Source organism: Aptenodytes forsteri, unplaced genomic scaffold (genome assembly GCF_000699145.1).
Source record: "Aptenodytes forsteri isolate BGI_AS27 unplaced genomic scaffold, ASM69914v1 Scaffold7, whole genome shotgun sequence".
NCBI lineage: Eukaryota > Metazoa > Chordata > Aves > Sphenisciformes > Spheniscidae > Aptenodytes > Aptenodytes forsteri.
In genome coordinates, this window is record NW_008795919.1 from 2,194,189 (window position 1) to 2,216,943 (window position 22,755).

At 41.4% G+C, this 22,755-nt stretch overlaps 1 protein-coding gene across 1 annotated transcript in view; it reads left to right on the plus strand.

Moving 5' to 3' along the window:
* Window positions 1–22,755, plus strand: part of CSMD2 (CUB and Sushi multiple domains 2) — a 310,684-nt gene that overhangs the window by 16,302 nt on the left and 271,627 nt on the right. The window contains exon 2 of the mRNA XM_009284828.2: window positions 12,590–12,806. Coding sequence (XP_009283103.2) covers window positions 12,590–12,806 — 217 coding nt within the window. The remainder of the gene's footprint in view (window positions 1–12,589; window positions 12,807–22,755) is intronic.

Here is a 22,755-nt window from a genome sequence, read left to right on the forward strand (position 1 = left end):
AAGGGGTCAGAGGCACTGTATGTATGCTTTTCCTTCCATGTGCTGAATGGCAGAAGTATTGCCTGGTGATGCCATGAATCTTCCTCTTCCTAGCACAGAAACTTTATTGTCCTCTTTCCAGTAGGTGTTACCAGGATAAACTGTACTTTTAAGTGGATCTGGCTAATGTACTCTGGAATATTCTGGTTGATCTGTTGCAGGTAAGTGGTCAGCAGCCTGTCAGACAAAGATAGACCTCATTACTAACTGATTATTTCTACAAATACTTGTTCATTTATCTGCTCTTTGTATTAGTGACTCATCATGGCTCTAACCTTTATTCTGAATCTTCAATTATTGCTGTTTGAGAAGCATCCTGTACTTCTGGTCCTGGAGGTGGCTAATACTGTGTCATCTAGATAAAATACTTGATTCCAAGCAGGTGGATGAGAGTGTCTCTCTTCCTCTGTCTAGGGCTAGAGAGAAGAGGCCACATCCTGTGTCCTGGAGATATGTGGAAACAGCTGCAGCCTCTGGCTTTGCTTAAAACATTGCTGTTGGACTCATCATCTCAGAGCCCTGTTGCTAAGAGGCCCTAGGCCAAAATTCAGATCTAAATTGTGTGTGTAAGGCTCACTGCTAAGAATAGTCACACCTGCTTGCTTTGGTCTGGGGATGTCGCTTCTCTTTCCTTGTGTCTCCTGCTGCCTCTTCCAGACCACTTTCCTTGGCTTCCTGCAATGCCCAGTATTCAGCAGAAAACCCCAAACAATTGGTGTTGCTGAATACCAAAGGCATGAATGTTGTGAAGGAAAGGAAGGAAATGAATTGTGACTCTTAGTGAAGACACACAGTAGGAAGCTCATTTGTCTGCAATATTGCTAAACTCTGTTAACTAGCTGTTGAGCATTCAAAGAAATTTCTATGTATGTATAAAATCAAGTTGTTTGGTTTTTTTCTCCCCGTTCTTTTTTCGTTAAGGCTGCCCTGTAATGAAGCTGCAGTTGAGCTGTTGCATGTGTGCCTTTGCCTAGCAACTGTGCCTAGCAACGTCACGGCATCGCAGCGAACCCAGTGTTGGGGACGGAGCCGCTGGCTGTCAGGGAGCTGGTTAGAATGGTAATTTGTGATGAAAGATACCAGAGCCTCTTTTCATGAGGTTTGCAAAGCCTTGTTCTTAATTTCTTGACCTTCAGGCTTCCTTGAATACCTTCAGACAGCTTTCTGCTGCTGCCCTGAAAAAATCAGATGAGCTGAGAGTTGCCTGGTAGCTAAACCTTTATATGGTGTGTGATGCTTTGAAAGCATTTTCATTAGTCTTTCAGCCAAGTCACATTGCCTTTCACTTGGGGTGGGGTAAACCAAGTGCATGTGAATAATTCCTGTGACACAGCCAATGCACCATAACTTCAGCTGAATCTGAAGCTGCTGTGTATAACACCATTCTGCAGTAACAGAGGCAAGACTTAAAATACGTAACACCTGCACTAGGAAGTGGGTCTGCTTCTCTTAGAAGCAACTTTGGGGGAGAAGCCTGAGAGTATGCTTAAAGCATAGCCAGTTGTGGCTGCTTAATTTGTTTTTAAAATGTTTAAAGCTCTTGTCTCTTCCTAGAGTATTCAGCTTGGAGGCTTTTTGTTTGTTTGGGGTTTTCAAAATCTTAATGCGTGAGCTATTTCAGCCAAGGTTCCTTAAAGCACCATTAAGATAAGTCCAGTAACTTGTGAAGTGCAATGGAAGAATGGATGTCCTTCATTCTAATGCAAACAAAGGACATGAAATCAAGTACTGCTCATCACTTTTGTCATAGGACAGACGTGCATGTAGTTAGAACAGGGTACAGCAAGGAACCAGAGCAGCACAAGCTAAATGGGCTGGTTTGGCCTGCCTAGTGAAAGCTTACAGCACTGGGTGTTGGGCTCTGTGGGAGATGTGTGAATCTTGAATGCGTCTGGACATATATACTGGACAGATGAAAGAGTCTCTCCCTTGCTGACAGCTCTGAGTGCATTGTTAGGGCAAGACTTGTGCCTGCTGCCTCACAAGGTGGGTTTTTTTTCTCTTGTCACCTGTGAAGCAAGTCACCAGGTTTATTATGCTCATCTGAGAGAGGGTGGTCAGTTCATGCTAAAGAATGCTGATGGGAGGGACAAAAGAGTGAGGACCTTCTGTAACCAGGCTTGTCTCTGGCATGGATTTGCAGTCAGCAGGCATGTTTATGCTGTGTAGTGCAGTAAAGTGTGAGAGATTCTCCTCCCGGTGTTGATGGTGCTGCTATTTCCATGTGGCATGGTGCTCTGGAGGGGCCAGCTTGAGTCCCATTAGGGTACAGCTGTGTAGCACTGTGGTGTGTTCAGGTTGCAGTCAGGGATGGTGTTCTGGATACCACCACCAGGCTGACTTCCCTGCTGCTGGCAAAGATTGCCCCATTGCAGGCTCAGCAGCTTGGTTGCAGCTCTGGATGTATGTCTTGTTGATATTTTCTGTTGACTGATTCCATGACACTTTGGTTGCTGTAGCCTAGTGTGAGTTACAGGCTGGGCTCTTTAGTCTGGCTCCACGTATGCTCGGCTCCTCCTGTATTCACTGTGAATGGCTATGTGAAAGACTTGTGTTTAAGTGGAGCTCAGCAATCGAACTTGGTGTGTTTCAGAAGATAAGTGCAGTTCCTTTTCCAGGTGCTTCTCTTTCAGATTTGAAGAGGTGAAAAATATGCTAGTTTCCCACAGGATTAGAGGGGAGTAGCGTCATCCTTTTGCAGAGAAAGCACAGCCTGGTGGTATGGGGGGTGTGAGGTGTTCCTGATCGTGTTCAGTACTAACTGCAAATGCTTCATGTAGCCATACCACAGCCTTTGGATTTACATGATGTTTATTGTGTGGGGTAGAGTGGGAAGAAACACAGATCTTCAGTTTATGTGAGGAATCTTATTCTTGAGTCCTCTACTCTGGTTTCAAGCAAGTACAAAGAGATGCCAGTATGGCAAATCTTCACTAGTAACTATGCTGATAAAGCTCAACTGAGCTTAAAGCAGGGTGAGCTGTAGTATATTTGGCCTTCCTGACAAGATTCCTATGCTTTGTTCATTGTTAAAAGGTTCAGGGTTTTCTTTCTTTCTGTGTATGTTCCTTGCATCAACAAACTCTGCTTGCTTGGCTAAACATGATCTCTGCAGGTCAGTAGAGCGTGGAAACTATCTTCTTTTGTGATACAGTCAGAACAGGCAGAGCCCATTTCACTACTTTGTTTGACACATGCATGTTTCGGGAGCCTTCCAGATGAAGCAATCAATGTGGTCTTTGTCACCGTGTTTTCAAGGAAGATGGTGAAAACTGAGATTTGGTGAAAAAGATACTGAGGCGTTCTGTGTTGTGGAATAATTTAGTAATTTAAATTCCTCATCAGTATTGGCCAAGCAAAGTTTTCTTTGTTATGCATGTTTGAAATGTTTTCTAATGTTGTATCCGTTGCTATCCACTGGATATTGGATCAGGTGGTGTATGAAGCGGTATGCATGCCTGTGTGTCTCCAACTAGCTAACTTTAGTGCAAATAAAATGCAATATTTTTTAAGATTGCTGCTGTAAATAGTCAGGAAAATATATATTCATTAATGTGTCTTGAGGAACACAGACTTCTCTAATATTTACTTTGGTACTGCTTGTATTAAAAAGAATGCGTTACCAGGGATTTTCTAGATGCTTATTAAAATAACTCCAAAGTAATTTTTCAATATCTTCTAGTATTAGTCCTTAAGCCCTCCTGTGCCTCCCCTTCTAACAGTAAAATAGGAGGGAATCCATCTCCCTTCCCCCTCACTACGTGCAAGTCTACTCCTAAACACTTGCCCTGTTTTCTGGCTTGCTTTGATTCTGTTTAGCTTGTAAGCTTTACAGATGGCGAAGTGGTGTATAAATCTGCAGGAGTGATTGGGAAAGCTGTGGCGTGCACCTGGGGAAAGCCAGCATGACACTGTAATGTCTCTTTGATAACCCGACAGGAGTATGGGCTGTGATATTCACTACAAAACAGCTCCACAACAGGTGGTGTGATTTTGTGTCCCCCCCCTTTGATAGCAATCTTTTTATTAAAAAAAAAAAAAAAAAAAAAAAAAAAAAAAAAAAAAAAAAAAAAAAAAAAAAAAAAAAAAAAAAAAAAAAAAAAAAAAAAAAAAAAAAATCTGCTGAGGGTCTTGAAGCTGCTGAGGGTCTTGAAGCCTGAAGTCCCTTCTGTTTCCAGGTCATTCCAGGGTAGGGATGAAGCAAGCTGGCAGGGGACAGCCTGCGTCAGGTCAGCCTGCCATGCTACTCTCCCTCTCTCTCTCTGTTAAGAACAGAGGACTTCAGCCTCAAGGGAAAATCTGGCAGCTGCTGTTATGACCAGTGTACTCACTTAGGCAATTTCTAGCTTAACCAAATGAGGCATTACTTTACAGCAGCTGAAGTCTCTGGCCTCTCAGCATGTCAGGGGACTGCAGTGCAGCTGTAAGACAGGACATATGTATGGTGTCATGTTCTTGTGATTTCAAGTTTTGTCCTGCAATGGCTTTTGAGGTTACCTGAAATTGGATGTTTCTTTTTTTCTCTACAGCATGTCAGAACTCCTTTGACCTTGCTATTGGAAGTATATGCCCTTTCAAGGTTCAATCATGAAGTATAAACCCAAAGCATAATAAAGCAGAAAAGACTTTCTTCAAAGGAGGAGGCTAGCTTGGGGTAGAGGAGGGAATGTACCAGTGGGGGTGACAGTCAGCATCCCACCCACATGCGTGAGGCAGTGGTCAACTCGGGTTTGGGTTTAGCTGCAGCCCTCTGTCCGGTTTTTGACTTTACATTTCAGGACAGATACAGAACAGCTGGGGAGAGTCCAGAACCTCACTGGGGGTTCAGAAACATCATTGAACAAGGAAGCACTGAACAAGGTTGGGTTTATTTGTTCTGTAATAGGGCTTTCCAACAGTTTTGGATCTGTTGACCTCAATGTTTCCAGTGTTAGGTGCCTTTATTTCTATGTAGGTGCTTATTGCATTTCTAGAGAATTGAGGAGAATAGACATGAGGCTATTTTCGTTTCTTGCCTTTCACAGATGCCCACAGGCATTGAGCTGCATGTTGAAAATCACCTGTCTTGGGAGGAGACGGCTGGGGAGAATAAACTGTTCTTTGAGTCCAGTGTAGGTAGAAAAATGCCACGGTCTAAAGTAATAACAGGATGACTCTGGGCCAGACATTAAGGAAATGGAGAGCTACGATGCTTTTGTCCAGATTTTTCCTAATCTGAAATATGTGTCATTTCTAAGATACGTTGGAAATGTTACATGATCACAGAGCAGTGTGGCAATGTCTGAGGATGGTGCAGTGACAGCTGGAAGGTCCAGACTTCCCTTTCCTCTTCTGTGCAGGTATTTGTAGTTTCCAGCTGTAAGGTGGTTTGGTAAGGTGGCTTTTGCTGGGGAACTCCAAGGTCAGCAATGTGACTAGAAATCCCAAACATGTATAGGAAACTTGCGTAATTTTCCAAGACAAATTTTTTGGTTGGGAGAGGAAGGGAGGGCACGTGTGGGAGAAACTAAATACATTATTACAGCATCTTCACTCCACCATCATTTTTTTCTTCCTCTCTTCTTTCGACTTGGGAAGCCCTTAAAATTGAATTGTTATGCTAACATTGGAACAATGCCTAAATGTAACAGATCTCTGCAATAACAGTCTAAAAGCTTGGGCAGCACTAAAAGGGACAGAAAGTGATGACAGAGTGGGAGTGAAAGATTGTTGGAATGGAAGGGAAATAATGTCTCTCTCCAGAGAACTGGAGGTGACTAAGTTGGTTTCAGGAATGATATGTTTGCTTTGCAGTATCGCAGTATTGTGCCATCCTGCTGAAAACTCACATACTGCTTTTGATTTGAGGTGGATGTTATAATTCTTTCTGGACTTGGCAGTAGTGGCATGAGCTGGATTCAGATGAAATGCATGTTCTTTGCCCTTGCGTTCTTCAGTTTATCACTCCATGTGTTTGGAGAGAAAAAGGCACTGGCTATCTGAGATGTAAATCATCCCCTTGATGATGATCTTGGAACCACTGGCTTTTGATTAAATGTTATAGTTAATGGAGTGTCTCTGCATTATTACCCAGAAGGCTTTGATATAAGACTGTAGGTTAACTTAAAACTATGAAAAGGTGAATACTTAGGGAAACAAGGCTTAGATTTATGAAGTGTGAAGGTACTTTCCCTGTTTGTTCACTGAAATTGTGTGAGCAAGAGAGTCAAAGCTAGGCTATGGGTAAACTACTTACTGTTTGTGATTGTCTGTAATGATTTAGAAGACCACTATGTAAGGAAGCATAATTAGTTGCTGATAAATGATTCAAAACAGTAAACACTGGGAAAAGGAATATTTTTCCTATTTAGATGGCAGATCAAACAATGTTTAAAAAAAATGGGAGTTCTTAAAGATGAACTGTTCAATACAGGGGGTGAGTTTTTAATATGTTCTTTTTGGGGAGGAGGTTGTGAAAAGACCTGTGTGAAAAAGCTGGCTGTGAACATTTCACAACCCACTCCTGACACCCCCTGTTCTGGGGCCTCTTCAGAACAGGGTTTGTGCTGTCATGTGAAGGGGAGTGTTCAGGGGACCCGAGGCGTTGATCCTGTGCTGTGGCCTATACGCAGTTGTGTGAGAAGCTCAATGAGTCTTGTGTGGTTTCACGTGTGTCATCCCACAAAGAAAGCTGGGGCACTTCTGCACTGAGTTTGGCTGTTTTAACTGTGTCTCCATCTTTGAGCTCTACCCTACTCATCACAGCCTCCAAATGTAAGGAGGGGATCACAGGGGATGCTGAAAACCAATGTCAGCATTTGAGTGCTGTTTTTGAGTTGGGATCTAGTGTCTTGGTTTGGAGAACTTTATGCAATGAAGGTAAATGACTCTGGACAGTAATGTAAGCAGAAAAAACTGAGAAGTTGCTGATGTATGAGCAGGATTAGCCCCTGGTGTTTTAGGCCAGGATGGAATGTGTTTGTGTCTGCAGGATATGGATTTTGTTTTCTTGGGGAAAGGGGTTTTTTATGTTCATCTGTTTCATTGAATAGGCTAGAACAACACAAAATAGAAACATTTGTGCCTAAGTAACAATAACTAAAGAAAATAACAATACCAAAAACTACTGCATTAAGGAGAAGACAGCCATGTATCACCAATAGATGATACTGCTGAGAGCAAGTCAGTGTATATGATTTGATATTTGTACCTTTTGAATCGTGCAGTGACCGTACATCAGTGTTTGCTAAATTAGATTTCTTTTGTGCTGAGAAACAAAGTGCATCAACTCATATTTTAGGAAGCACTTCAGAAATAAATTCTGTTTCTCTCTCTAAAGTATTGCTTCTTTAGATATTAATATGGTGTAAATCAACATAGTTAAAATACTTCCTTGATTTACACTGCCATGGATCTGGCCTGGTAAGTTTAAGGAATTGAAAGTAGGTGGAAGATGTTTTGTACCCACTTCCTTTGCAGTTGTAATGTCAGACAATGTCTTTGTTATTTAGCTTCTGACAACTTGGTGAAGATTTGTAGTGACAGAATTTGAATGTACAAGTTTATCCGAGTCTGTAGAGCTGCTGATGAAATTCTCTGTCAAGTGATGAAACCCAGTCCCAGCCAGGGGCTCGAAGGGTACAGCAGCCGAGGCAGCTCACTCCTGTATGCAAGTGCTGCTTATTTGAAGGAAATAACAAAATTCTGTTGCTATGAATGTGCTTGAACGATTGAGTCTCCTCTTTCATAAATGTAACCTGGTTTGTTTTGATCAATGTGCGGTGACCATCATGACTGCCAGTCGTGAGACATCAAAGACACAAGAATGAGTTAATGCTACCCACGCTGTAGTCATTGAGGGGTGAACTGGTTCTGTTCCAGAACTCAGCTAGCTGTGTTGCATTAGGCAGAGGCCACGCTAAAGCTGGAGTGACTGATATGAGAGTGGTCCCATGCTCATGTGTCTAAACAACTTCAGATATACAGTGTAAATAAACCTCCCACTACCTTCTGTCTCCAGTCCTGTAGCTTGTACCGTCAAAAGCAGTTTTGGTTTTTGAGTACAAGGACATTTTTCCGGCCCTCCTCGTGGCAAAGAGGCTGATCGATACCCAGAATGAAGCTTGAGGGGTTTGCAACTTTCCTGCTTAAGGAAGAGGCAGCTAGAGCTGTATTCAGCTGTTATTTATTTTTTGCTTAAGTGTCCAGTCATGTTAAGCTTTGTGGCATGTGGAATAACTGTGTATTATAAAATGCCACAGGCAGCCCATATTTCTGTTAGAAATGCAGTTCTTCTATGAGCATATTGCAAAGTAAATATTTCATCATTTTCCTTGTGCATATGAGCCAGAAGTGAAGCAGATCAGTCTGTTTACATTGTTCAAGCAGTGTATATTGCACAAAACAAGTATTCCAAGTGGAGGCTGGTAAAGTTGACTTTTAAGCTCTGTTGTTGAGGAAATGGTTGTGCCCCTGGATAAAGATGTTTTTCTGCAAAGCCCCAAGCCCTCCACTAGTGTGGGTTTCCTTGGGTTGTGTTTTTTTTTTCCTCCCTCTTAGATTGTGATCCCTTTGGAGAAGGGCTCTGCCCACTGAACAGTGCCAAGTATGATAATGCCTTCGTCCTTGTCTGGAAACTGTAAGTGCTACTGCAATAAAATTACACTAATGCATTCATTAAAAAGATATACTCTCATAATAAACCACTTTCCAGAATTGAAAATAGCAGGTTGCATTGGCAGAATACAAGTTGGAATTAGCTCCATTCTCAGACTGGTCATCTCCGTCACAAAATAGGACATGTGCCCACAAATGCATATCCACTGAGTTTCATGTTGGTGTTATACCTTCAGCAGGTATGACTCCATGAATAATAGTATTAGAAGCTGGAATATCTACGTAAGTATTTACACTGCCACACTGAGCCTTCTGGCGAATGACGTCTGATCCCTCAGCTTTGTGTATTTACCTTTCTCATTCACTGGTGTAGTTTTTGAATAAAGAGTGGCAAATTGAGGGGGGGGGAATGCAACCATTCTGGAAGGGTTGCAATTCCTCTGATACCAGGGCTGATGGTTAATCTGCAGAGGGTGTAAAGAAGGCGGTCCCTGGGTACAGCTTGTGCTGTCATTGCTGTTTCTTGTGGTCACCTGGCATAGCCCCTCAGAGCTGAGATAAAGGGCAGGGCAGGTGGTTACTGGTCCATGAGCGAAGCTGCTGCAGTCCCATTACTTGAGTAAGGTGTGTGGGAGGTGCCTCGGGTCCAACTTCTGGGTTGGAGAGAATGCTCCAGAAACCTTGGAAGAATGTTGTCCTCTGTCAAATACGAATTCACCTGGAACACACACTGGCATTGTCCTTTCATACTTTTCTACTTATTTATGCTTCTGGGCCAAAGGGATAAAGAGAATTGTTTTTGCAAGTCTTCAGAGGAGAAACTGAGTGTTTCCTTGTCATGTACTTCAGAATTTAGATAAGGTTTTGTCAGTCAAGCCTGAGCTGAACTAACTCAAACCTGAAAGCAAATTATAGAGTATGCATAAATTCTCTTGGGCCTCCTGGATCTCTTTCGCATGCCTGCTGACTTTTTCCAGCAGTGTCCGATATAAATGAAGTTCCCTACTATTACAGTAGATGAAGAATATATTGCTTTGCAGATTGTCAGCTTTTGAAAAACTAGTTTTTGTTTGCAATAAGCGATTTTCTTCTAGCTGTGTCCAAAGCACACCTTGGTCAGAATCACGAACACACAAATATTTCAGTAGATTGGATTTGATATGTCATAAATGTGTGTCCTATTTTTCTATTACGTATTTGTTTTTCTTCAGCTAGATTTAAGATTCTGTACATTTTACTGGCCTTTGTTCTTTGTTTTAATCGCTGATTATGCAAGGACAGCATAAATTTATATTGATCTTAAAGCTTGTTGCCTTTCATATGACTTTGGAAGCATTTGGAACAATGCCTCTCTGACCTTGAATTTATTTTCTGAACTTCATGCAACATCAGTAGCTTTTATACGATTGGGAAATGGAGAGATACAGCCTCTTTAATTTCCCAGTTTCCTTAAATTATTCTGACGACATTTACTTACGATTAAAATAAAAAAATGTGCAGTAGAGACACGATTCCGTATCCCCACATTGCCTATTGAGTACCAGTCTGGTTGAAGAAAAGCAGATGTGACTAAATTTTGGAGAACTGAAGCTCATAGATCTTTGGCAATCTCCAAGTTATTAAACCAAACCAGGCCTAATTTTACTGCTCTGTGATAATGGTAATATTGCCAGTCCCGTGCAGCTTTTTGGCACCAAGTTAATGCATCCTTTCAGTGAACTCTACAAATAAATGGAGCTGAAGTGGAGGAGGGAGGTAGATCTCTTGTATGTATAAAGTATTGACAAAATGCACTGGGAGAGGCAGAATGCCAGGTGCTACAGAAATGAGAAATGCCACTCTTGTATGTATAACGTATTGACAAAATGCACTGGGAGAGGCAGATGCCAGGTGCTACAGAAATGCAAAGTAATCTGCCTTTGTTAATGAGTTATGTGCCTAGCTCAGTTTTAGTCCCCGGTGGATTATGGGGCTGTCCTAACTCTCATTGGTATAATAAACATGCTAGAAAAAGATTCCCTGGATAGTAAATATGATTGACCGTTTTAGATTCATAAAGGTGTGAACTTCATCTTGCAGAGAGAAGTTCCACTAAGCATTTTTGCACCAAAGTAGGTCAATCTAATTATAATTGGCTTTAATGAGCACTACTCTGCAGTTCTTTACCTGTAGCTGGTTGGCACTCAGAAGTGCAAATGCCATTGCTGCCTTTGAAAAAAGCAATGAGAAATCAAAGAAGTAATTTCTAATCTAATTCATTTCAACTTGAAAGCCTCGGTTATCTACATAAGCAGGGCTAAACAATCCAGCATCAGTAAGAAAAGCCAGAGCAAATGCAGGCAGCAGTGATCAGCAGCTCTGCTGGCCATAGGATAAAGGTGAAATTCTGCTTTCGGTCTCACAACAGTTGCCTTGCAAACTGTCCAGAGCTTCGCTTTGGTGTGGAGGAGTTAATTCTATTAAAGCCAGTAGAAGTTATACCAGTTTGGAGTGACATTCGAGTAAAGCAGCAGTGAAGAGAGAGGAAAATGCTAAGGAGAATTTATTTGGGTTGTTCTCAAAACATATTTATGTACCTGTTTCCCCAGAGAGAAGAAAACCTCATATATCCAGAAATTGTATATCATGGCAGTTGATCTTTATCTTTGGGATGGAGTGTTCACAGGTACTGCTTTGGGGAAGGAAAGTGGATTTGAGGGAGGTGTTAAGTATTTAGCTGGTGGGTGCAGGACTAGGCTTTTGTTCTCAGAAGATGTAGCTCTACAGCAGCTCCTTAGTAAATGTCTTCCAATCAGTATTCCTATGTGTTGAGCCTGCATGAGAAGCTGAAACCTTTCAGAACTGGGTGAGAGAAAACGAAGCAGCCTGAGAAGACTGGGTCTAGCCAATGATTTCTTTCCTATGTACCCCCATCAGGTCTAATAGGGGTATGTAGTGTTACTGGTGATGGCAGCTCTTGGCTCTGGGCCAGAGTCTGTATTGCTTTGCAGTGGTACAGTTGCCAGTTTGGGGTACACAGACCTGAGACCGAGTGGGAACATGCCTTTTCCTTACGGCAGCCTGCATAGAAAGGCCATGTATAAAACTCATCAGCTCTTCTCCCTTCTAGGGGGTAGTTTCAGGCTAGTGAGCAATGTTTACCTGAAAGAATGTGGATGGGGAAAAAAGAACTGCTATTCTAAGAAGTTGCAAAGATTTGGGGTTTTTCTTTGTTTTTTATTCCAAATAACTATTCAAGAATGGGTTTGTTAGTTGAAGTATTTGAACTGTGTCCTGCTCTTTCTGGAGTTGGGACAACTTTAATTGCTGATCTTTTGCCATTCAGTTTTCATGCAGTCTTGTCCAGACGGACTACTCATTTGGTGACTCAGTTCCTCATTATGCATTATGTCCATTACAGTTTTTGGCCTTTCAAGGTGAGGGGTGGTCTGTCTCTTTGTCTGCATAGTTGAGCCCTGATTTTCTCTCTTATTCAAGTGTAACTAAGGGTAAAAGAGACGGTCAGCTTTGGCAATGTCATTCTGATTTGTTGTGGCCCCTGAACCCCTCATGCTCGAGGTACCCAGCACAGCAAGGCACACTTGAAACATGTTAAATCCCTAAATGCACAGTGTATAATGAAGAGTATATTGGACTTTGTCGTGGGTTGTGAAAGGATGTCTGAGTAAGCATCTGTTTCCCAGTTACAGTCAGCAGCTGCTGTAATCCAGCTGTTATTAGCCCATTATGTTAACAGCTAGAGGGAGCAGTGCCCAAGAGATGGGTATCTGGGGTCCAGGTTCCTGCAGGGAGGACAAAGATGCATCTTTAGATTTTACATTTATCTGTTCCCTGGGACCATGAACTGTAAAAGAAATTTAGTGGAAAGAATTCTGTATGATTTGTTTTGATGGTGAAGATATTAAATGTGTATCCTACACCATTTGACTTGTTCTTTTGTCTTTTGTCTTGCCAGCCCAGAACTGCAGTCACGTTTTGCAGGGTCCAAATGGGACAATACAGAGTCCAGGCTTTCCCTATGGATATCCAAATTATGCAAACTGCACGTGGACAATCACTGCTGAGGAGCAGAACAGGATACAGCTTGTTTTCCAGTCCTTTGCATTAGAGGAAGATTTTGACGTGTTATCTATCTACGATGGACTGCCTCAGCAGGGGAATCTGAGAACAAGGTACATTGTTCATAACAGTGATGTTTATAAACATGTTCCCATTTCTGCCACTGGGATTAAATCTAGGTTGGAGGTTTATGCTGCAATAAACTGGAGTACTTCATGAGCAGTTCATATAGTTGTTTTGATTTCTTATCTCTGATAAGATTTGAAATGTTACTCTGAATGCCTGACAGTAATGATTTATCAAGAGTCATTCTAGACATCTGGAGAAGTTAATTAGAAAATAGAGCAAGAGGAAAGCAGATCTAATGTGCAGAGGAGCTTCCCTCAATCCAAAAGAGATTCTCTGAGTGGGAGGATGGATAATGGGTTTCAGTTTATAGCTCTGCTAAACGCTTTGTGGGTGCATTTGGGCGATTCCCTACCTTGCAGTCTTGTTCACCAGCTGGACAGGGGTGATATTCTCTCATGTCTGACTAAACTGTTGGATCTTTAGGGGTAAGGAGTTATCAAGTAATATAGTTTAGTATGAAGACTCTCCATGGATTCTTATCTCAGACTTTCAGGTACCATCCTGGTATTAATAAAAAGTTAAATGAGAGGCTGACTTGGGGGGGGGAGGGGGGAAGTATTGCTGTGGTAGCGAATGTTATATGACATGTCAGACTTCTGCGTTTGAAGGAGTCATGATCTCAGACCTCCAGATCTGAGGCATAGATGAAATCAGCTCGGTGACTTGTGACATGATTGTTGTTGTCTGATGTGGTGTCTGGTTGTAGCTGAAGTCTGACAGTAATATATTCAAAAAGTAATAGAAACAGTGGCAGCATCCAGTGTTAGAATCCCTAGTAAGAATGTTGTAGTCATGGACAGTCCTGGAAATTAATTTTACTTCGAACCACTTCAGTTTAGGACAGATCCATTGACCTCAGCGTCTTGTCTAACCCAACTGGAAAATCTGAGTTAAAGAAACACTGGTGAAAATCAGCTCTTTATGTAGATGATTTCAGTTATGCAAATAAATCATATCTTCATCTTGTGCTTAAGAATCATCTTAATTATGGGACCTCATCATTTAATCAGAAGGTAGCATAGTGTTTTGCTTTGGGTATTACGTAAAGGATGCCTACATCTGGTATAAAATCCTGCTCAGGAAACTTTGTATTGTGACTAGTCAATGCTGCTCTTGCCCTGAGAAGCCCCCTGGCAAACTGCTCTGCTCATCAGCAGTGTCAGATGTTTCCTTTTGCCCTCTAGATGTCGGTGGGAGGTTCTGCTAAAAAAGCAAAATCCATGAATGAAATTAATTCAGAAGTAGGGTCATGGTGGAGTAAATTAGTAAGACACTGTAGATGAGTTGCATCCAGGTATTGCTCTGAGCTACTCATAAGCATGATATGATTATAGATGGAAGTAACAGGAAGGGCATGTTCTTACAGTTGACCAGTACAACAAAACAGATACAGCTTGGATACTGTCCTGATAATTTGTAGCCCTGCATTGGGGGAAGGTGAGGAGACAAATAAGGTCCCTCCTCTGCATCACTGGTGAACTTCATGTGTAACTTGGGTAGGTAAGTGTAAGTTGTGGGATGAAACCAGGAGCACAAAGCAATGTGAGAATGTTTCATCTCTAATGAGGAGATAAGGTGTTCAGGAAATGGTGTGTATTTAGTACAATGGAGGAGAGTGAAATAAAGGGGGGTGGAGGTATTGAGGAGGCTTTCTAGAGGTCTGAAAGCACTTACAGAGGACTTAAAGTGAGATATGGACTCTTGCATGATGGACACTTGCATTCTTCCCCTGGACATTTCTAGATTAGTGACTTCAAAACCTGGAACTTGTTCCTCTGTGCTGTTTGGTGTCTCACTTCTTTGTTCAGCTAATATTTTTTTTGTACATCAATCTCACCTCATTGAACTCTGTAGCTGTTGCCCAACTTCTTTTTTCTTTCTTTCTCCCTTTTTTCCAGTGGCTATCAATTTTGTTTTTTCTTAAGACTGCTTTCCAAATGTACTCAATTCATCATCGAAGTGCAGCACTTGAAGATGGATGACCATGCGTCATTCATCAAAGCTCATGCTACCAGGAGGCAGGACAAAATAAGCTGTAAGCAAGTGTAAGAGAAGGAAAAAAAGCATTCTTCTCTATAGAAGGTAACTGTTTTGTTCAGTGTGTTCAAGGCTGATCAACAAAACGGTTAACAGAGGGGAACTGTATCTCTTTGCTTCTCCTGCTCTTGAGCTTATATTGTTGAGCATCACTGATGTATTTCAGTAGGTCATGCCTGCTTGATTGGGAGAAGAGAATGATCTTGGTGTTGATGATGTTTTCTTCTGCTGAGGGATGGAGAACAGTTAGTTGTGCCAATACCCTGCTGTTCCATTTAAGCCATATATTCCCAAGAGGTTCCTTGGCCTGCTGTGTCAGTGTCATGTCTATGTGCATTTCTGAGAAGGGGTTAGTAATTGTGTTCATCGTGTGCTGGCAAACACCCTGTTGTCTTGCAATTTAATGTGGTGTGAAAGTTCCCTAATAGAATAAGAGCAGACTTAATCCAATGAGACATTTGCTAATAAACTGCTTTACTGTATATTAGGGAATTTGTGTCGTGCATTTGTGACGAGTATGTGAATATTAAATGCGTTTCAGTGTCTTAATTTAGACATCCAGGGCTGTTGTCATCTTTCAGTGCCATGACTTTGCTTTGTTTGCTAAAATCGGAGCTTGTTTCCGAGTCCTTGCTCCTTCAGCTTCTCTCAAATAATTTGTTTTTTCCCAACATCATACAGTGGCTTTCAGCAGGCACCACTGTAATGGAATCTTCTTTGAAACCTGAGAACAGTGGTGGCTGTAGATTTGTCTCTCCCTTGACTTGAGTAGGAGAGCTACTCACGAGCTCAGATGAGACTTGTACTTCCTTTCGGTGCCTAAAGGTGACTTTTCCTTCTCTTAAGCAGTGTTTGTGCTCATTGCACCAGACCAAACTCTCCTTCAAGTTCCTAACTATTCTGAACTGCCAGTGGGATCAGAGGGATGCATGTGGAGACCTGATCTAAAAAATGCAGTTACTCAAGAATAGTCTCTCTGCAAATTCCCATTGTGCTTTGCTGATTGTGTCATTGTTAAGAGAATGTTCCAATCAGGTTAGTTTCCTGATTGGTTTCCCACTGTGCTGGGCTTAGAAGCTCAGCAGACACCTGACTAAAATTTGAATATTTGGAGTTATTTATGGATCTAAGATTGCTACGGGATTTGGGAGACTCCTTGCACCTTCTTGTGTCAGACTGTTATTATGTGACATAACCAGCCAGTAGTTAACAAGAAAGCCATGTGACATCTTCAAACTTTTTCATCTGCTGCTGATAATTTGCAGGACGCTTTTAATGTGAGAATCTTAAATTAGTTGCTAATTTCCTTATTTGAAGTTTCAGGCTTGCAATCAGATCCAGGGAAAATATATTTACAATATATCTGGTAAGTCAGTCATTTCAGATACCTAATTCTGTTTTCTTGAAGGGAGCCATTGAATTTACACTCAAAATAGGACTGGTGAATTTAGAAAATCAAATTTGTTTTTTTCCTTCCAAAGATGTTTAAAAGTACTTTGGAAAGCCCAAGGGACAGAAGATGCAGTATTTATTACCAGGAGGGACTGCTCACTTGCATACGTGCTGAACAATGCTGGGGTAACTTTTTATGATCTTACAACCTGTGAGCTTTCCTTCCCATGTGATGCGGGTAGGTAATTGCATTGTCTTCTGGTCTACCTTTCCTGTTCAAAGGAAGTGTTTCTATGATACTGAATTTATTTGGCTAAGAAAATGTTTGTTTGAGCCAATGTATCAAGAAAAATAAGTCTTTATTATAGCCAGAACCTCAGTAGTGCAGTTTGCATTTCCACAGAGCTTACTAGGAGGTGTATATTTACACAGCTGTGAGGAACTGTCCCATTCTGATGTCTACAGAGTGTGTATGGTTAGAGAAAATGTTTGCAAATCATTACTGCAATAGCTTCATACTTAAAGCAAAGAAGAAATCTATACTGCCTTTAGCTCCCTGGCACTGTGAATAACTTATCTTCTAGCTCATGTCTCAACATTATGCAGTGTCTTCTGTTAAAGTTGCTGTTGCTTATTAGAGATGCTCATCCTTCCTCCCTGACAAATAACTGAAGAGTTAAGAGGAGGATTGCCATCGGTATGCTGTGTATGCAGTTGAGAACCATATGATCTCTCTGGCCATATTTAATTGACGGAAAGATTAAGTATTTTGTTTGAACTTAAAATTATGTGATACTAGTGATTAAGAGTTGAATTATCTACTGGGGTGACCTATTTGCAGATACAACAGGAATACCTGTATCTTGCCTGTTTCTCCTTGATAACCTTTTAATTACTCTTTGAAAAATTGGACTGGGTGACTTGTACTTAATTACCAATCAAGAGAACAAAGCTTTTCATCTTAAACAATGGAAGGGAGGAGGAGACAAAGGGAACAGGCAAGGAGAGAATTCCCCCCATGTGCCATATGCTCTCACTTGCAGAGATGCAAACCTGGGTTAAAATAACATTCTGGGGTTCTGGCTTCACAGGTACTGGATTTTCTGGAGTTCAATGCTGTTAAAGAAATTCCTGGAGAAACAGCGTTTGCCATCTGGTAATACGCAGAACTTATATTAGGATTTTGTGTGGAGTCACCTTTGGTCCTGTGACGTATTCCTTTGTAGCTACCTCGTATCTCCAAGGTGACTACGGTTCTTTTTACTAAGGATAAAGATAAATAAAATGGAGGGTCAGCTAAATCCTCTTGTCATCTTTAGTGAACTTCAGAATCCTACCTCCCTTTTCTCCTTAGAGTCTTTTGTTGCTTCACATTAACTCCATGGGGAAAAAAAAAACCCACAACAAAAACCCACTTAAATTTGTTTTCTGCTTTGTAGAATAAAATACGCTTTTTGTTTCCCCTGAGAAGGTATTTGTTTGAGCTGCTCCAGCGACATTAGGGCCTTTTGCCAATGGCCCTGTTTTGTTCTGAGGAAGCGCTGAATATTTAAACTTCGTCTGTGAGATAATTGATGGAACTAGATCTGAAAGTCCAGGAAAGCTGATGGAGTTAACGCAACTGCATCTAGGGATGCTCAATTTTTGAGAGGCTGTATTAAATTTTTCCGTATTTATTAGGAGATTGTGCATCAGGATGAGTGATAAAAGCTGATGATTAAATTGGGGTGGGAGCTTTTTCCCTGCCACCATGCTGAATACAGCAGGCTTGGGAGGAGGCCTGACTCTGATCTTTCTGCAGCCTGTTGAGCAGATGGAGAGGTGAGGTGATTGAGTAGCTTTGGCCCTGGTTTCAGGGTTAAAGGATCTGCTCTCTCACAACACTGCTTGTCCTGTACGAACACAATTTGTCTGCAGCAAGGCCTGCCATTGCATTGTGGCCTGTACCATATTTGGTGAAATAGAATCTTGTTGAAAATGGGAGCCTTTTATTCATGGCCACTGGATAAAATACTAATTGGGGAAGTAGTTTGCTGGCTGTTGTTCTGCATTTTGTCTGTTGGACTATAGATTTTTTTTTTTTCCAGGAATGGCTCCCCTGGTTGTGTTTAGTACAGGGGGTTGTTTGGGCCTTAAGGTGTTGCTGTTACTCAAATAATATTTTTCAAAGTTGTCTTTGTTTTCCCTCTAAACTGCTGATTTAACCATGTTTACAAGTAAAATCTACTAGCAAACCTTGACAATGACTCTTGCTTTGTATTAAGGTATGCTAAGTGTATCAAGTGTAGAAAGATTTTCTGTAATTGGACAACATCTAATAGATTTTAATTAAGACTCTGCACTGGAACTGTCTGCTTTTGATAGATCTGTGAGCGCTGAATGCCACTAGTAATTGAGGTAGGTTTTAAACGGGTGAATTTAAGTAGTATGTGGAAATTCTGGGAAGGATCATGGTGTCCTTAGTCTTCTGTGCCCAAGTTGATGCAACTCATGAAAGCCTCCTGTTCCTTTGATGTTGAGCTATGGGAGAGAAGGAAGGGGAAATGCCCATGAAGTGCCCTGCTGTAGGATGCTGCTGCTGTGTTTGCTGGCCACTGAAATCCAATGTGCAGTGCACGGAGACAGGAGTTTTATTGGATTCTACTGTTAACCTCTTGTTGCATAATGTATTACACTTCCCTCCTCAGCTTTTCCTCTTGCAGTTTATCTGCGTTGTCTGACAACACAGGGCTTTGCTCTTGATAATATGAAGTAATTACTGAAGCCCAGGATCATGTGTTCTTCTCTAGATCCCTCTAGCTGATGTTTGGTTTTAATTCAGGGGGACTCTTAATACAGTGTCTGCAAGCCTTTTAGACAACAGAAGTAGAGTATTGTGAAGTCTGAATGTGATCTGACATATGATCACTGTAGACCCTGCAGAACCCACACCTACAGTGTTCCAGGTAAATTACATCTGCATGGTGAGATCTCTAACAGCTTCCATGGAGTTGCTCCTTTTCCTTAGCAAAGATGGCTAATGATGAAGACAACAGCTGCCCGGTGCTCTACTAATAACTGTTCTATACAGAGAAAGTTTATCATCTTTTTATGCATGTATGTATGTGGTGTTTAAAGTGATAGTCACAGACGCTTTTAGTCATCTCGAGTCGTTTATTTTAGACAGAGCTGCTTTTATTCTTTTAGCAGGAGTGGCAATCTACAGAACTAGTGGGTGAGCTTTTGGGGTCAGAGCAAGTGAGATTAGATTTTTTTTTTTTAACAGTGGAGGGAGAGAAATTGAACTAACCCATAGCCCTTGCATGGTGCTTCTCATCTTTAGATTACAGTGCTTTGAGAAGGAACAAGTCTACTGTATTCTCGTAGAAGGGAGGAAGCAGCACAGGGAAGTTCGGTGAGTTGCCTTAGGCAGCACAGTGAGTTATTAGCTGTTAGCTATTAGTTATTGAACTCGGGCTGCCCAATTGCTGTGTTACTGCAGAACTGTATGATGAGAAGGTGACTACAGTCTGATCCTACTTGCGTAAGAACCTGTACAAAAAGTCTCTCAACTTATTAGTACAGAATCAGGTCTTCAAAAATAATTTCACTTTTAGTCAATAGATATTGACATCCGTTAGCATCAAGACGGCCACTTTCTTCACTGATAATTAGTGTTGGTCTCCCATGAAGAGGATGCCGTGAGCAATGCAGCAAAGCGATGGATGTGCAGGGGTGGTGATAAAAGCGGCACTGGCAGAGCACTGAGGTGTGCTGGTGATCCCTCCAGCACAGAAGTCGGATGTATGTCTTAGTCCTGTTCTGAGCCCAGCAGCCGCTCTGCTCAGTGGCATTGGGCAAATTACTTCTCTCAAGTTTTCCCATCTGTAAAATGACATAATGTTTTATTTTCGCAAGGTAAATTTGTAAAATGCTTAAAAGCCCCCAGTGGGAGGGTCTGTATGCTAGGGTGGGGAAGGAGAATCGAAGTACAAAACAGATAAAGTTCACAGCTATGCCTTTTAATCTATTTTCCTTGAAGGGAGGAAAAATGTATGCACTTTCATGTTATCTTTTGAATGCAGTGAATCTTTAGGTCAAGAAGTTTTTGTATCTGTAAAGTCTGACCTTGAGAGTTTCTCAGGCAAAGCACCTCTTTAGACAGTGTATATTTCCCTTTTATCAGAATTAATGAAAGTCTGCAGGAGATGATACGATCTTATGAGATCATTGAAGATACAGTGAAATTGTGGAGTGCTGGTATTTGCAGTCGCAAACAGAAAATTGACAAATCTTCAGTGCAGGGTGACTCTAATTCATTATGCTCCTGTTGGGTGGCAGAGGGTGGCCCGGCTCCTTTTAGACTACTCAGGCTTGGATTTTGGTGTGCTGCAAGAGCAACTGCTGAAGTCTGGTCCTTTTTCTTAATAAAGAATGTAATTGTCTGTTTGCAATTTTGTAGCTGTTTGGAAAACATAAAGGCTTCTGCTGTCCAAAGATGCAGTAATTGTCCTTATATCTCTAATGATTTTTTTATAATATTTAGGCTTACAGCTGATTAGAGCTGCTATACTGGAATAAAAGGTTTAGGAAGGAGATAAATATTTTCATTTGAACTGTTTGATAGTCATGTTGTCACTGATCTGTGTGTATATTGATGTGTGAAATTCTGTGGTTCTAGCATTTTTATATAACATTTTTTTAGCTATTGAAATTGGGCCCTTTAGCTACCCAGGTGCATGGCAAGACATCCTCTCACTTGAGTTGTTCCCAGTTGTGGCAAAGGAGGAGCATGGAAACAGAAAGAAGTGACTAGCACCAGGGCAAGCAGTACCTCTGGTGCTGCTGGATTCCAACCCAGGGCTTTTTACCTCTGGTGCTTTGTGCATTACTGGGCTCTCCTGCTGAACGTTAGCAGTTAGCAACATTTTTCTCCCATTTCTGCTCAATATTCAGCATTCGCACAAGGTGCAAGTGAATAAAGAATTAGATATGACATGAATCAATATTAGTCTTTTTGGATAAGTCTTCATCGGTGGGAACAATGGGATTTGTTTCATTTTTTTCATCATACAACATATTTTCTAAAAATCAAATTTCTTATTAACCTACTTTTTTTGACTGCACTGGCTATGGAGGACAACTTGCATTGTTTTTGTTCCATTTGGGCGCTTTTTTTTTAATTCTTTATAGAAAGTGAATTTCTACTGTTTCCTTCTCATCTGTTGCCAAAAAATTTTGTTTTATTATGTGCTGTTATAAATTAAAATCTTAAGGAATTAGCGTAGGCACACCTATATTGTGGTGGGAAGTGGGACTGCAGTTTGTGGAAATCCCCCAGATGGATCTAAGCTGGCTGTCCCAGGATCGTGTAGGCAGAGCAGTGCTTGCCTGATGCTGCGGCTTAATATTCACTTGCGGGAAGTAAGGACTCTCTCAGTGCTGATGACTAAAGTCTAGCTCAAATCCTGATTTTGTATACATAAAGAATAAAAGGGATGCACAGACTTGGCAGATGAGACCTGGATTCACTCTGCATGTCAGCTTTGGCTCTTTACAGTTGTATAGCTTTAGCTGCTTGAGAATTCAGATAGAGAAAACAAGAGGAACAGGGATGCATGTGTAGTATGCACATATACTAACAAAGCCATAATTAAAGTTTTTGCTTGATTGTGTCACCTACAACAGCATTTGAAACTAATGGTAGTTTATATCTTATCTTCAGTCCCACAGTACGTGCTTGCCATGAATCTAATGCTTGGTGCCTTTCATCTGGGAATCTCCGTATGTTCTCATTGAGGCTTCTAAGCATCCCTGCACGACTTGCGGGTGGTCAGGCTTGTATGTGGCAGGGACTGGGGTGCAGAAGGAACTCGGGGTTCAGAGGATTGCCTAAAATCTTTTAGCAGGCTAGTGGCATACCTGAGAGCGTAGCCATGGAGTTGCGACTTCCAGCATTGTGGTTTCAAAAGCTGCCTCCCAGCTGAACAAGCTCGAATGAGTTAAAGTGGCACTTCTGTTCAGAATGCTGCTGGCCTGAGAACTTCTATGTTTACTCTGCCTTTCTTGCATTTAAAGCTGTTTTGAACATTCATGTCTGTTTACATTTAAAGTTCTTCAGGCTGTAGGACACTTTTTGCACAGCATGCAGCAGAAGAGTTAATGTCACTAAAGGGCTGGTGTGAATATTGGGGTATTTGCAACACCTCCAGTATGGTAATGCTTTCTTGTTGTTCACCAGTTGCATTGCATTTAGCAATAAGCCTTGTGTGATTTGCAGGGGGTTCTGAGACCTTATTTTTCCCATTTAGTGGATTTCACACCCCTGATTTTTTTTTTTGAGGAAGCCAGAAATAACCTAAAACTGCCAAGTTTTGAATTGACACCGCTGAGCTTCACTTGGTTTATATCCAAACTTGTCTTTGTTTATTCAGAATATCAGCTCAGATTTGCCAGGAGGTTACTAAAATTTGGTGAACTTTTCTGTGAATTGGTGTTCTTCTTTTTTGGTTTGTAATAACAAGT